Source organism: Cebidichthys violaceus, unplaced genomic scaffold, assembly GCF_023349555.1.
Source record: "Cebidichthys violaceus isolate CVI_PGR_0920_01 unplaced genomic scaffold, fCebVio1.0.p SCAF_3, whole genome shotgun sequence".
NCBI lineage: Eukaryota > Metazoa > Chordata > Actinopteri > Perciformes > Stichaeidae > Cebidichthys > Cebidichthys violaceus.
The window spans coordinates 5,883,475-5,899,174 of NW_027176483.1; the positions used below are offsets into that span (position 1 = coordinate 5,883,475).

Consider the following 15,700-nt stretch of genomic DNA (forward strand, 5'->3'; position numbering starts at 1 on the left):
CAAATCATTTTTTTGTTCTAGGAAATTTTACAAATGAGGAGTCCTGACAGTTTTTTACGGACTTTTATAATGGAGGTATATGGGCAAAAAATTGTTTTACTGCAATACTACGAGTGCCCACTGGGGCAAATTGGCACCAAGGCTGAGTGCCATATCAAAGGCTATTAATACATCTGAGGTTGTACCATATAAACTAGTTTTTAAATAGAGATTAGTTGTTGCTCAATACACCCAGTAACTGCCAGGTGTAATTGCAATGTAAACTGAACCAAGTAGACTAAAGTTAGTCTATCGTGTTGTTTTTGGAAGTTATGTTTCATCTTGTGATGCTGCTGTTACTTTCTTTTTACATGCATTTCTTTTGATCAGTCCTTCTTAAAAATGTTCTCTTGCAAAAGATTTTCGTAAATCACTAGTTTGAAACTAGCTAGCAGTAACTAAAATCTTAGGAACAACTTTACACACAAACTTGGTAAATCATTTTCAAAGAACTGGGGCGGCCCAATTTACAGTCAGAGATTCAGATGTTAGAAATCTCCTTCCCACAAAGCATTGCTTTGGCCTCAGACATCCAGTGTCTGTGAGGTGCTAAATATCGCTGAGGTCTGGAAAGTATTCTGCCTCCGTTAAAAATCAGTTGAAGCCTGATTCCTCAGCAAATTTGTGAAATTGATTTGGTGTGTTGCAGACAGCCACATACAATGCCGAGACAGTCCACAAATTGCATGTACAGTGTGAAGAAAGTGTGTAAAAAATGTGAGATGAACAGATGGAAAAGACCAAAAAAAATAGGACTGGCAGCAGATAGTGTGTGTTAGATTCTTAAATGGAACATTTGAAAAATGGTTTAGCACTGTATAACGCAATAATAATGTGCTGAGCAAGACCACAACCCAATCTCACACATTTTCCATTTAATGACTTTTAAAGGCTATTACTTTAAACAACATAATGGTATACAGAGTCATTATATCCGTGTTTGATTTTCAGGACTAATCGTCAACATTGCTTTGTCAATAAACTTGGGACTGATTGGGAGATTGTGTCTTAACTCACTCACTGCTTTGTATGCTTCACGTTTCAGAAAGAGGACGAAGGTCAAAGAGTGCTAAGTTGGTTCAAGAATGTTAATAGGTCATAATCATCTCTGTATTTTCAGACAAATCTGATAAAAAGGCCACTGCGCTCACTGACCTCTGATTTTCTGATTTGGTTTGTATGCCGCTTTCCCCAGACTTGGCAGCCCGTGACAATGAAATAACTGTAATAAGATTGATCTGACATGAGAATACATACTTTCCATGGGTAATTGACCCTTTTCCTGGACACACACACTACAAGATCAAAAGGCTATATCTTCTGGACTCCAAGAGCCACTGATTAAACACATTTCAGAGGTATTTCCCTTCCACTTCCAGGGCAGATCTGGCAAAGCCATATGAGATGTGTTTCATTAAATTGTATCTTGAAATGTAGTCCCTCGTGTGTGTGTGTGTGTGTGTGTGTGTGTGTGTGTGTGTGTGTGTGTGTGTGTGTGTGTGTGTGTGTGTGTGTGTGTGTGTGTGTGTGTGTGTGTGTGTGTGTGTGTGTGTGTGTGTGTGTGTGTGTGTGGACAGTAAGTGAGAATACAGTATGCCTATGTATGTGCACATGTGTTGGTCTGTCTATGTACGTATATGGTGCACATTTCTGGCTGGTGAGGGGAAGTCATGTGGCGTGTTGCCAGCCAAGTCTCTGTGTCTCTCAAGAAAGACAAGTGGCATTGTTCCAGGAGCAGATACCGGCTTTACTGCCAAATCCCTGCCGGCTGGACTGAAATTTCAGCCATGTAAAGAGAGCAGGAGTGGAGCAGGGCCTGACAAAAGATGACATTGGCTTGTAAGTTTTAGGCGATGACGCTCATGGGGATTCCATTATGTGGCTGTCACACAGCATTAGGCGGGACAGCAAACACTTTCATGTGTGGATTACCATTTACCCATTGCAGATAATAGATATTTGCCTTAGCTAATCCACTCCTCTATTGATTTTTTTTTTCCCTTTAATAACTTCTTGCAAGCAAGCAAATTTTAATAAGTGCAAGAATGCTGACATGTAAGAAGCTGGAACAAAAGGCTGTTTTTGACACTAATAACTTTCACTTGTATCACGTTTCCATACATATATGAGATATGAGATCATTTTGACAACCACAATGCCATATATTTAAACTACAGAAAATGTATTACAGAAACTCAATTGTTAATAATCTTCATTTAATAAAATGCTTAGGTAAGGTCAGATGGTGAATAGTTGTGTCTCAGTTATATTTCTGTCCATTACGTCATTGTTAAGATGCAATAGTTCATAGCAATTAAATTTACAGAAACAAACTCTGTCTGCATATTAAAAGTCTGAAATCACTTGTGTCTCTGTGCCATAGACCGTTGTTGTCCAAAAGTTATTAAAAAGCACCAAATGTGTATTAATCCGCCGCTGAACTAAGTACCCAAAAATTACGCAACTCATTCTTGTTTGAGAAACATCTGTTAAAAACTACAGAGCCCAACTGTTTTTTAAAATGTTTCATCTTTTTTTAAATTATGTTTACATTCATATCTTTTTTTTTTTTTTTAAAGTATCTCTTCAGTTAGAAACAATGCGCTTGGGGCTGATTGCAAGAGACAGGCTTTGAAAGACGCACTAAATCTTTGTTAGTTTTGGCCTTTTCATGGAAGTTGTTAACAATAAGAATATAGAGAATATCACCAGCCTTAAATCTACGATATCAAATATTTTACACAAAACTCATTTTTTTTAGGAAATTGCTTTATTTATGAGACAGGAGTACATTGACTCTGCAGAGAAGTCATAATAAAGCTGATAAGACCACCAGCAACATTAACAAATAAGAACGATATATCAGTATTGAAATTTCAAATCAGCTGCGTCCCATTAATATTCCCCACCAACCATTTACACCCACCACTATAAATTGAAAACATTAACAACAAAACTTCAACATAGATAAGCCATGATATCATGTTTAAAATTGTTTGGTAAATGAAGATGATACTGCTTCAAATTCTGCCTCCCAGGCACACAGCATGTCATGATAGCTATATGCTGGAATATTACAGTGACAAAGAAAGTGTTCAGTTGCATGTTAAAAAGCTAAAAGAATAATGCATTTTTGTCTTCATTTTTAAAAGTTCCTAGGATGCAGAGAGAGGGAGGTAGATTCAGATGTTTGCTGTCTGGGGACTCTTCGTCCTCGGCTTGGGCACAGGTGAAGGTTGTCCTTCGGCAGCTGTGGGTAGCTGCAAGGACCTGTTTTCAGTCTGAGCTTCAGGCTCAGAAACGTTCTCGTAACAGGATCCGGGTGAAGACTTGTGTCTCAGGGGTGGAGAGTCCTCAGTCGGGTGCATAGTCTCATACTCTGGGTTGATGAAGTCGGGCTCTCGTTTGTTTAGAGAAAGCATTCTCATCTCCCCTTCATCCCTGCGTCGCATTTGGGTTTTGATGCGTATGTTGCAGCAACATAATACGATGATTATGAGGAGCAACAACAGAATCAGACCCGCTCCTCCTGCTAGCATTGCTACAACAGCTTTGGATGTAAAACAGATTGATGGCGGTGCTGGACTTTTACATGCTGGGCGGACAGTGTCACTCTTCTCCTTGCTGACTCTGTTTGCCACACTACATGTAAAGCTCCTCTCCCCTTTCAGCTGTGCCAGCGATATGCTCAGGGTTTGTCTCGTTTCGCTAGTCAAGGTCTTTTCATTGAGGGTCCATGAGAACACCAAACCCTGAGGTTTAGCTACGAGGCAATTTAGATTAACAGCACCAGACTTGGGGTCACAAATGTAGCTCAGTTGAGGTTTTGATACCTTGTCCATCATACAGAGACGACCAGTCCACGTTTTAGCCAGAGTACCGTTGGGATTCAGCACTGTTGCTTGGTAAGCCCCCGCACTTGAGAATTGTAGGTTCTTCAGCAAAAGAGATCCAGTTGCAGATATGTCCTCCGACTTTCCAACAGACACTCTGCCTTGTTGTTTGTATAAAATGATCGTGCTATTATGAGTCCATTTCAGCACATGTGAGTTTGCCAGTCCCTCATAGACAAACGGCAGAGTTAGACTCTGTCCAACTACAGCATGAAAATCACAAGTGTCCTTGTTTGCTGCCGTGAGGTTGATGAATCCCGACAGAATGATGACACAGAGTGTGGCAACAAAACACGCCATGATATACAGGAGTAGACCAAGGAATCCGTATAACAATCACTTGACCGTAATGATTCCCTTCTCCAGTTTAATCTTTGATTTACAAGCCCTGGTCGAGAAGCAGTCCTGTCAAGATGAGTCGGTACAATAGCCACACAGAGTATGACTGGTGACAGACTTCGAGCCCTTTAAGAGAAGTGAATCTTGAGTGGGAAGGAAACTTTATTGGTCAAGAGTCTGCTTTCAGTTCTCTGAAGATGTCACAAAGCCTAGTCAAAGTCAGGCGGCAACTGACATTTTCTGCCCACGTGAAGACATCACAGGAATATATACAGAAATATGTGTCTTACGTCGCAATTTGCTGCAACAAGCATGACCCGATGGAAAAACAATTGTGGTCATAACATTGCTAAATAAACCACTGAAACCACATGAAATGTGTTTAACTTCTGGTTAGAAAACTTTAGTTGAGTAAGTTTTGCTCTATTGTGAAATGCGTATCTATGTCCTGTTTCTGGTTTGTATTGTTTGGGGTTGTTTAAACGGCACTCGCATAAATGAGGAACAATAAGAAGAATAGAGAAAAGTGAAAAGGGTTATTCAAGGGTTGGGTTAGGGTTATGCTAAAGTCAGAGCAGAATATATTATTTCAGTCTGTTCTTGGGAAAAACTCATGAATAACTCAACATGAATAACTCTATCTGATGTGTTCTGCAAACAGAACACAGGCACCAAATACACAGTTTAATATATCAGCAAGTTAAGATACAGAGTATATTAAGTTACTGAAATATCATGAAAGGAGTTCCAAGATTTATCATCACTCTGATATTTCCCAGCTGGCTTTTGCATTTTTCATTGTGGTTATTGGTTTTTGCCTGTCAAAGAATACAAATGACTTTTATCTGTCACCTCTAAATTGGTTTAGTCAGGGCTGCCTTGTCTGATAAAGCAATTGAATAATGAGAGGCCACCACCTCTTCAAAATATCTGTTGCAAATGCTTTTGTTTAGGTGCTTTCAGTGGAGCAACTCATAGAGAGCGTGTGCATTTTGTAATTAGATATGGGGCTATGCTGTCAATTAAAAATGTGATTAAAAGCTTTCAATAAATCTCCTCTTGAGAGAAGAGCTGTTGTACAGAAAGCCGCACAACAGTGTTTTACTTTTAACGAACAATAAACAAGGCTGCAGCCAAACCCAGTTGACCTCATTTGGCTCTGTGGTTTTAATCCAACAAGTCTCCGAGTGGCACGTATTCTTTTGGTTTTTAATTTGGTGGATCTGAAACTGAGTTGGCATTTTTTCATGGTATTAAATCAAACAATTTGCTCTTGAATTGTACTTCAATCATCATAATCAAGTAAGCTCTCTGTAAATCCCCTTCAGCACTTCCAGTAAAGCAGAGTCATTGTTCGGTTACCATCTAGAAATACCCTTGTCATTCTATAATTCATGGCAACACTAGAATGAGTTCATTTTACACCCCACAACTATAATTTCATGCAATTAGCAGTGATTCACAATTCCTCTGTAACTCTCAGCACCTTCAAAGATACCCGTAGCAAGAAGAACACCTGTTTCTTTTAGTTTCACCGTCATTACACTTTTTCCTACCCTGAGGGAATGGATTGATGGAGGGGGCGTACGCAAGACAGCCGAATGCAATGGATTCCTAGCTACAAATGTTGTAAAGATTATATCTCCAAGAATTTTCCCTGCCTGCTCACAAATAAGAACATGTGTTTAATGTGCATGTGTGTGTGCTGAGCTGAAAGCAGCAGGTTCATGCAGGGGAAAAAGCAGAGCAGACATATGGTGTGCTTGTGTTTTATATCATAGCTGACATGAGCCAAAGAAGGTGTGTATTCCCAACTCTTAACTTTGTTTTATCAAATTTTGCAATACGGTACCTGGCAACAAAAAGTTACATAGAAATGCAATGACGGTTGTGAGCTGGAAGAGTTTAAAAATCCAGACTGTGGTTCTTATTTATCACAAAACAAACACTATTCAGTAATAAATGACTGCTAATTAAGAAGAAAACTGCTCTGCAGGAGACCAAAATTCTGATTCTTAGTAGAAGCTGAATATCCCCCAAAATGTTTCATAGGGAAGTTGGTATTTATTGGGACTTTTCTGTTTTACCTAACTTTCATCTTTTACTTTTTTACATCCATATCTGATAAACCATGTAGAAACACATACCCCCCTCTATTTTTCCCGAAGGTTAAATGCCCTGCAATGTTCATCCAGTGTCAAGTGGACGCACAACCTCATAGCAAGTGTTTCATTTCAAATTTAACGTGCTGGACGAGAGCCAAAACAATGAAAAATATATCACTGTCTTAATACTTACAGCCTGCACAGAGGGGAGATAAATCCTAGACATATTATTTGGGGACCCTCCACTAGCACCACTCCATACAATCTAAATCAACCACAGTCTGCATCATGTTAACCTACAAATGTTTTTCCCATTCACAATCTATGGAAACTGGTGTTTTCCACCTCATAGCTCCTCTATAAAAAAAAATATCTTGACAGTTAAATAAATGATGAGGCTTCTTTAGAGACAGGATTTGCACAATAGTGCATTTCATTGTGAAATATAGCAACACACCAGGCTGTTGAACTGGAAGTTTGTGATTGGGCCACATCTGTGATCATCTCCATCTGTTACTACACGTGGAAGAAAACAACTGTCCTGATTCTGTTCACTCCTGCTCCTGTCATTCGCTGTGTTTGCTGTCCTCCTCTCATGTGCAGAAGTATTTCCTCAGAGAAAGAGGAACCAAGCTGTAGTGAAGACAAACTTGTGTCTGATGCCATGGTGACATCATGTGACATAGTGCCTGATGTCAAGGCAAGAGTTTCCATGCTCAGTATGCAATGGTTTAACAAAAAGAGCTCAGTTTATTCTCAAATCACTAGTAGCAGATATTGGTGGTGCTCTTGGATGCTTTAGGGAAACAATAGATCAAGTAGACCCAATTAGTATTAATAATTATCCAGGGCATTCTGAATGTGTAGCTTATGATGAGTGCAATCATTGCCAAGGGCCTCTATTGAGTCACTATGATTTTATGCAAACAGTATGCTTTGTGCCTGATGCCAAATCAAACCCAACCGTTTTATCATCCCTTCTGATCCCCTTCTGTAAAAGGCCCTCTTAATTGGCTACAAAGTAAGGTCTGAATAGACTGGGCATGGGTTAATTGGCCCCAGTTCCTGGTCCCTGAAGCTTTCCGGCAGGGAGCCTGTCTGCCGAGCTGATGTTTAATTCAGGGGCCCAGATGGAGGCATAGCAGCGTGGCTGTGAGATCCCTGACTCACACTTTCACCAGACGTGGCTGTGGCTCTGGATGGCCCCGGGGGGGGGGGACAAAGGGGGTCCGGGTGGCCCCTCGTGCTCTACAAAGTCAATATAATCTGGGACAGTAATATCACTCTGAGCCATTAAAGTACTTTGAAGTGGATGAACAGATGCTTTCTGTGTGCCATGGTCACACCAACATTTATAATGCATCAAAATCAATTGATAACAATTGAGGCAAAGGCCAAGTTCACACTACATGACTTTTAAAGTCGTCAGATCGCTGTACTTTTCACACTGCACACTTTGCTTTCTGTCAGTCGGGAGTTTGTTTTGAAGTGGTGGTTTTCACACTAGATGACTGACTAGCAACAGGGGGTCACACACCCCTGTGAGGTCTCTAAACTACATTTTATCATTAAAAAACCCAGGTGAGAAGTGACACGGGTGCAGTCATGCTTGTTTTGGTGTTGTCGTCGGCATACGGTTTTCCATACGTTTTTATTTCCCCTATGTAGATCAGTCACTGTGTTTTGGATTATAGGCAAAGCTATTTTTTATATTTAATGTCATAAATGCATTACCATAACGTATGGAAATTAATTATTCACCATCCAACACTAAAAGTAATCAGCCCACAGCGTGTGCACACAATAATCATATTAGTCCTTTCATTTGCATGATCCTGGTGATAATGGACAAAACTTGTATTGCCTTTAAATCAATCCTGGTCACTAGGGCTGTAGGTACAGACTTAGGGGACCAAAGCAACTTGTATTCCTATTTAGAAAAAGTAAATATATCATGTGTGCTACCAAGACTTCAAAAATAAGAACTTTTGTTCCTGGCAACCTCTGAAGTTTGATCCTTGGCCAGGCCTGGAGCAATGTCAGCTAAATCCAAAGGGAAATTGTGCATCCCACGAAAATGTTTACCTCCGCCTTGGGTACCGTCCAGGAAAATTTCATCTTATAAAAAAAAAAAAGAAGTCCTTTCCATATGTAAGGTCTAAATTCACCACATCCTGTGCTGTTTTGTTCAGTGTGAGTGATTTGAGAAACATACATATATTTGGCTGTTGTGTCTGTCAACATGAGATGTTAAGAGTTTTGCTGGTTATTTGTTTCAGGAAGTATAGCCTGAGCATGTTGCAGAGTACTGTTATGTGTCATGGACACTGCTGTAGTTTGTCATGATGCCTAGTGTAAAATGAGCTCTCCATATCTTCAACACAGGCTACAGAAGAACAAGAACACAATTTGTCAGACGTTTAGCTCAAGAGCGGAATCTTTTCACAATGTACATCATTTTTATGTCCAATCTCATCCGGCATCGCTCCATTACGTTCCCCCTATTCTCCCAAAGCTGACATTATGGCATGTTTGAATGCTTTCACAGATCGCAGTCCCTGCAACTTAAAGTCACTCCCACTACTTCCCCAAAATGCTTGTAGAGACAAAAGCCAGACCTTTTTCTTTTGACAGAGTTCAAGAGATCACCGTTTATATTTCCTCTTGCATTTCACGGGTCTCTAAATTGTCTGGTTTTGGCGGTGCTAGTGGTAGCGGGGGGATACTGCGCTTCAAACACAATATAGGCTGGGGCTTATCATTGTTGACGCCACCGAGGAGGAAGCCGCTTATATCATCTTTGTTTTGCTCTGGCCCAGCTGTTTTTGCTCACTGGGTTGAACAGTTATCTGCTGATGCTGAGAATCTTTGATGTATGCAGGGAGGCACTGCAAAGAGGGGAATCACTCTGGCACCGATGACCCCAAAAGCCACCTCCCATCAGCCTGCCGGAGTTCAAGTTTAAACAACTGAGATAGATTGTTTTTGTTCTCCTTTTTTATGGCTGCAGGGTATCTGTTCTCTGGTGTCTTACTAGCCAATGAAAACTAAGGAGGATTTTTTAAGTAAAACATTTTGTGGCTGACCATAAGGTCCGGACATGAATAACTCTCCATTAAGTTAATGTAGTTGTGTATAATTAGGTCCAATCAGAAAAGCTACCTTCCTTACAATTGTATGTTTATACCAAAACAAGCTCTTTAACAGAACATGTTTAGGTCCTTTAAAGCCAACACTGGAAATTCTGTTAAAACAAGGTTTGTTCAACAGCTGGGGCGAATGAACAAACACTTATTTTCTAAGATTTCATCACAGATTACATCATTTGTATTTGCCTGAAGGTCATCCTGTGTTCTGCACTTTGCTTTTATGACCAATGAACTGTTAATCCGCCACAGATGAAGCATCCCACTTGTTCCAGGGCCTTTCTTTTTGTTTCTGATGTGCTAACAATGCTGCCAAACCTGAATGTTATAATAAAGGCCATTCTTCTGCCCAGTGATTTTGACTTATGTTCCTTTCATCTGCCCTTTTATTCCTCTGGCTCTGAACTTGTTCTGTGAGTGTAAAAGCCCAAGCCTTCTCTTCTATTTTAATGGCTTTGGTTGTATATCATTCTGTATTACACAACACACTTAACACGTGTTTACTGAGCAATATCCATCAGGTATTTAATTTATTTGATTATTATAATGTACCTGTAGATGAATGCTGTCAAGCTGTGGAACTTTCTAAAAAAAAAAAGAACACACAACAGCACAATCAGTGATAAAGTAATAAAGGGTGTGATGGTTTAAATCAGGAAACCTGTGATTTAATGCTTGTGTATCGGTTTAAATAACTCTGTTGAACAAGCAAAAATGCAGTGTGTGTCAGACTATTTAAAAAAGGCACAGTACCGGGCCATAAATCACTGCACAGCTGGAGGTGAGGAATAGCAACCTGACTAAGTGCAATGACAAATGGACAATTTCATCATGTTGACAACCTACAATTGTAAGACCTGTTGAACTCAAATGTCTGGAACTACTGCTTTGCCAGGCAGACTGGCTGAGTAATCCCTTCAAAATTGTCATGTTGTAATTTATACAGTTTATACCATCACGTTTCAGTTTGGAAACACAACACCATTTGTTGATGTTTCGAAAAACAGTGGAGTGCCAGGTCAAAGTCAAAGTGTGATTTAGGTAGGCTCAAGTATGAGCTTAGTAAAACCTTTTATTTCATCCAGGTAGTGTTCATTAGTGTGAATCTAGAGTTTTTCTTTATGTCCTTGAGAGTTACATCTCTCTTGACATTCCCTTTCTTTTTTCACAGGGCTAACAGGTAGTGCAAACAAGAGCGTGTTTCATTAATGAATCACACCTGGTGCATTTCAAACACCTGCTCACTAATTGGGAGTGGAGTTTATAAAGGAGGGTAGTTTGATGGCGCTGTTTCTCTTCTCTGGGAGGCCTGAGACAGAATGCGTCACTTTTGAAAGAAAAGGAATTTATCAAAGGGAAGAAAGATTTCAGGCCTCCAGAGTTTACAAGCATTTGGTGTAGGGATACATGATGAGTTAGCGTCACTGATAGTTTGAGTCACTGTTGCAGAGAGACCTGGTATTAAACCAACCCAAACACAAAGCCAGCAGTCCAAACCTAAGCCTAAATATTCTGTGTAATGTATTGCAATGAAAACCTGCATTGATCAGCTTGCCACACAGTTTAACTCGTGCATTGATTTGGGTTAGGTGGGAAAGCTGTGAGCTATAACATCTGCACATACCAGTTAACCCAAACAAATGAGTCAAATGTGGCTAAAAGCTGTGAGGTGAAATGTTTGGTAGTAGTTGGCAGTGGACCTGAAATTGACTAATCCTTAGTCATTTGTTCATATGAACAAAATCACTTGAAGTTTAACATTTTGGGAAATAAGCTTATCTTGGGCTGAGAGTTGAATAAGAAGACTGATGCCACTCAAATTTGTGTACAAAGTGCTGCAAGAATATATTTTTGTCAGCCAACCCAGAAGTTAGCATCGCACTCAACAAAAGGCCAATGGAATTGTTCCACTGTAGTATGGATTATTTCAGAAAATAAACTGTGGCAATTGATGATAATGATTAATGATTTTTACACATTTAATTCAGCAAGATTATCTTCACAAATGAATACCACTTATAATTTCTGAAGTAAAAGGCAAACATTAGTATTTAAACAAACTACACCACGGTTGCATAACTTCACCCCACCACCACTAAGCCACAAGTTAGCCACTGTCTTTTTTTTAAAGACACGTAAAAGCTTCAAAATATTAAGTGCCGGATTTTATGATGTAGAACAAAAGGTGAAAATCTCCTGAGGGTTGCGTTAACCACAGATCTTATTTCAGGCAGCTAACCAAAGGAAACATTGACTTCAAGACGAGGGACCTGGAAATACTAAAGCTTGAAGACAGGGAGAGGGGGGAAACGGCTAGCCTCGCTCTGTCCAAAGTTTAATATTACATCTTTCAGCACTTCTACAGCTCACTGATGAACAATAACTACAACAATAACCTTTTTGCATTCTCAAAAATCCATACACAAAAATGAATGAAAAATTGTGTGCGGCTGTGGTTTTACAGGTAGATAAATTTGGGCTGCTCACATACACTGTTACCTAAGAAAAGTACTGCACTATATTAATAATATGATAAGGATATAATAATTCATATAATCTACGTAATTGTGAGCCAGGAAGGTGACGTAGTATAAATAGCTATAAAGATAAAATACACAGGACTTTCACTCTGGGGAGTCTTGTAAAACCAGAAGTCAACGTTGACTTCTTTGTCACGTAAATACTGTACTTAAGTAAAGCCACTTCCGTAGTTTTTATAATAATTAGTGGAATTTGGATGTCTAAATCTGAATTAATGTGGGCACAAAGATATTGAAGATAAAAACGTAAAACAATTTACTTTAGATGTGCACAAATCAACAAAAGCTCATTCAAAGCACAGTAACGTAGCACAGTGACAGATCTTTTAATTGTCTACAATACCACGAGCTACGTCTGTATGTCAGGCCATTTATCAGGCTTCATTCCACTCTTCTGCCCCGCCTGGCTTGGATTAGGTCACATGACGACAGGATGCAATATTCTCCACCTTCTTTAAATAGCTTAAAGCCTTTGATGTGGGTTCAGATGTGAGAAAAGATCAAGAGATCCAAAACCTACTCGCATCCAAGAGATAAAGCTGTCGGTCATGTCTTTCAGTGGACTCTGACAGATTAATAGAAATGTTCTTGGTTTGGTGATAAGGTTGCAAGGATTTCAGTGAGACTAGACAGTTTGGCTTGTGCAGTGGAAGGGTGTGGTCTAAACTGATCAAATCCGCACAAACAGCTATTTACATTCAAGAAATTCTCAGCAAAGGGGATAAGCCAAAAGGAAACGACTAATTCTGAAAGTGATTGTTCTCCTCCCACTGCTTTGAAGTGTCTGTCCGATGTCTTCTCATGTCTTTAATGTGAGGACGACAAGGATCGAGCCTTTCCAGAGATGAGTTTGTATCGGGTTCAACATCATCTAACCCTCTAAATCTGGAAAACATCCAGGCTTTCCTGTTATTGTTTTGCTGACAGCTCAAAATGCAATATTTAAAATTTGACTTGTACACTTATTAGTTTCCACAATGGGGAATATCAAACGTTCCAGAAAATCCAAATTAACTTAGATAAAGGTCAATAAAATTCCCAGACTTATGAACCCAGTTTAAGTTTGTCTAACACTGAGTACAAAAATAAATATATTTTGTCTTAGATGGTTTATATTTTCAGAAAAGCTAATCTGCGTTTTGATGTATCCCATACATTTTTATCACCAAACCCACAAAGCGGTCGAAACGTCTCCATCTTATCTTTGCAGACCAGAGATTAATTTAGCACAAGGCTTAACTTCAAATGATTTTTGAGAAGGATATGGTGACCAGAAAGAAGGGTTCATCCTTTCTATTCAGCCGTGACACTTTCATGTAGGTTAAACAGCTTACCGCACCATGGTATGGTGCCCTGCCCCTGGCAGCACAGACTTGGCTGTCTGTGGATACAAAGAGAGACAGAAAAGGGGGATTTAATTAAATGCAGGAAGAAGGCCATTCTGTCAGTTCCTTGTAATCCTCGTGCTCCTTAACTCATGGGTTGTAATCGCGCTGCAGCATCGACCTCGCCAAACATTCCTTGAATACTGCAGCTTCTGTGTTTCGTTGGTGGATAAAGTTAAAAGACGGAGAAAGAACCAGTTGGCTGCATAAATGGCTTGAAAGAGGATAGTTTGTTGGTCCTTGGCCCAACAGAAAAGAGGCACAGTAGAATTTCCCATTTGCTTCTTGGAGTACATGAACATGCATGGCCTGATGTACTAGCAGATGTCCACTATAATTTTTGCAAATATATTGTATTTTAAAACAAAGATTTCAAAAATGGGTGCAACAACTGCCATTCAGCCCTGTTTGAGAAAACTGATGGTCCAGGGAAGTCTGAGAATTGCGACGCATGCAGAATCAAAACGGCCAAATAAAACAGACTACACATGACTCCAAGGGCTAATTGACTAATTGAGATATGCACACTCATATTAAAGACATTAATGCACTTAAGAAGTTAGAATTGATTTGAGTCTATTTGCTACTATAATCAAAGTATTGCCTTGAGGGCTGATCACACCAGAAAGGTGCTCAGGGAAATTCATCTGTGTCTCTTTGTGATTTGGTTCTACAGGCTTGGTGACATAATGACTTCTGACAAGCTGGGCAAGTTAGTGAACTACCGTTAGTGCTACAATGCTAGCCAACCAATTCTAGCGAGAGTCTGCTTCTTTCTCTTTGCTCTGTACTGTACATAACCTTGAAAGTATAAAGATAACCCAATACAGTGTTGGAGGCGAGGGTCCACGTTCATTCCTATACAAGATGCTCAGCGTGGCATGATGCAAAAAACCTGAATCTTCCGCTGAAGCTCGTTTTTTTTTCAACCCCTCCTCCCAGCCGCTCAGTCACTGGCTCATTCACATGAATTGAGGAAGAAAAAAAGTTGATTTACCAAAACAAATATTATCCGATGATCTACAGACATCTCTTTGCCAATGTAAGTTTATTTGGAAATGTCTCTTTGGGTTTCATGTGACCGACCTGGAAGTTGCAATTCTACGTTTGGCCACTATTTTAAATTTGCTTCTGAGCTCGGCGATCCACCATGGGGCTTGAACACAACTAGTAAGCTACAATAGCTTTCTCCATTTGGGCTCTCTGGCTCTCCTTTCCCACAAAGATCAAACACGATCTATCTAGCTTACTATTTGTCAATGGCGTGAATTCACAGGTCACCAAAGTTGAACTCGACATGAAAACTGTGTGCAGATTCACTCTGCTTTATGCTTAAAACATTTAAAAGTTGAGTACACATAAAATTAGGAGATGTAGCTGCTTTAGCAAAATCATTATGTAATATAGATTTCAACATTGGAATAGTATGTCCTGGTCCATACATAAATCTGCTTCTTGAAGGTAGATTTTCGTGATCGATACCGAGACATCTTGTAGACCATTTGTCCTGTTAAAGACTCTAATGAGGCGAAAAGGAGGTCAAGACCTGATTGGATCTCTAAAAGTGACAGATAAGTACAGAATGATATGTTTTGATTGACAGAGGGGGAGCAAAAGTCACCAAGCAAATTCCTCAACATATTTCAGCCTTGCTGTGCCCGAAGGAGCAAAGGTACAGTAAATGGGAGCATTTCAAAGTGGATTGTAGCTACAAATCACAGAGATAGCGGGCGCAATAGTAAATCCTGTCAATGGAGAGTTGAAAAATGTGACTACATCTGCCCTGCAGTGGAACGCAGCGTTGTCTCCGATAAGAGTGAGGTCTTGCTGTAAAGCCTGAACATGCCATGGGGGTAGAGGCCTTGGAACAATTGCTGATCTAATGATACGCTACACTTTTACTTTGCACGTTTGCCAAAAGAGAGCGAGATAGAGAGGTAGGGAAAGTTTGACAAAGAAAAATCCCCTGCTTAGAAAAACATAATTTAGAAAGCTCACTGCAGCGACACAGAACATTTTTGACTAGAATAAAATACATATTTGCAGCAGAATTATTTTACTGTAGCTGCAGACACTTAACAAAAGATCCCGCCGTTTGTTTTGGAGTAGATTTTGGATTCCAGTAACATGAGCATTTTCATGCATCTCAAATGAAATTGTGGATGTCACTTGCCATTTATAGTCAAAACGAATAAATTACAGAAGATGAATGAAATCCCTCTCTAATCTGGATTAATAATGTAATAAAGACCA

At 39.7% G+C, this 15,700-nt stretch overlaps 1 protein-coding gene across 1 annotated transcript; it reads right to left on the reverse strand.

Moving 5' to 3' along the window:
- Positions 1 to 2,488: 2,488 nt before the first annotated feature.
- Positions 2,489 to 4,352, reverse strand: LOC137881397 (T-cell surface antigen CD2-like). Its single transcript, XM_068723324.1, has one exon. The coding sequence runs from the start codon at positions 4,230 to 4,232 to the stop codon at positions 3,222 to 3,224; it is 1,011 nt and encodes a 336-aa protein (XP_068579425.1). The 5' UTR covers positions 4,233 to 4,352; the 3' UTR covers positions 2,489 to 3,221.
- Between the last annotated feature and the right edge of the window lie 11,348 nt (positions 4,353 to 15,700).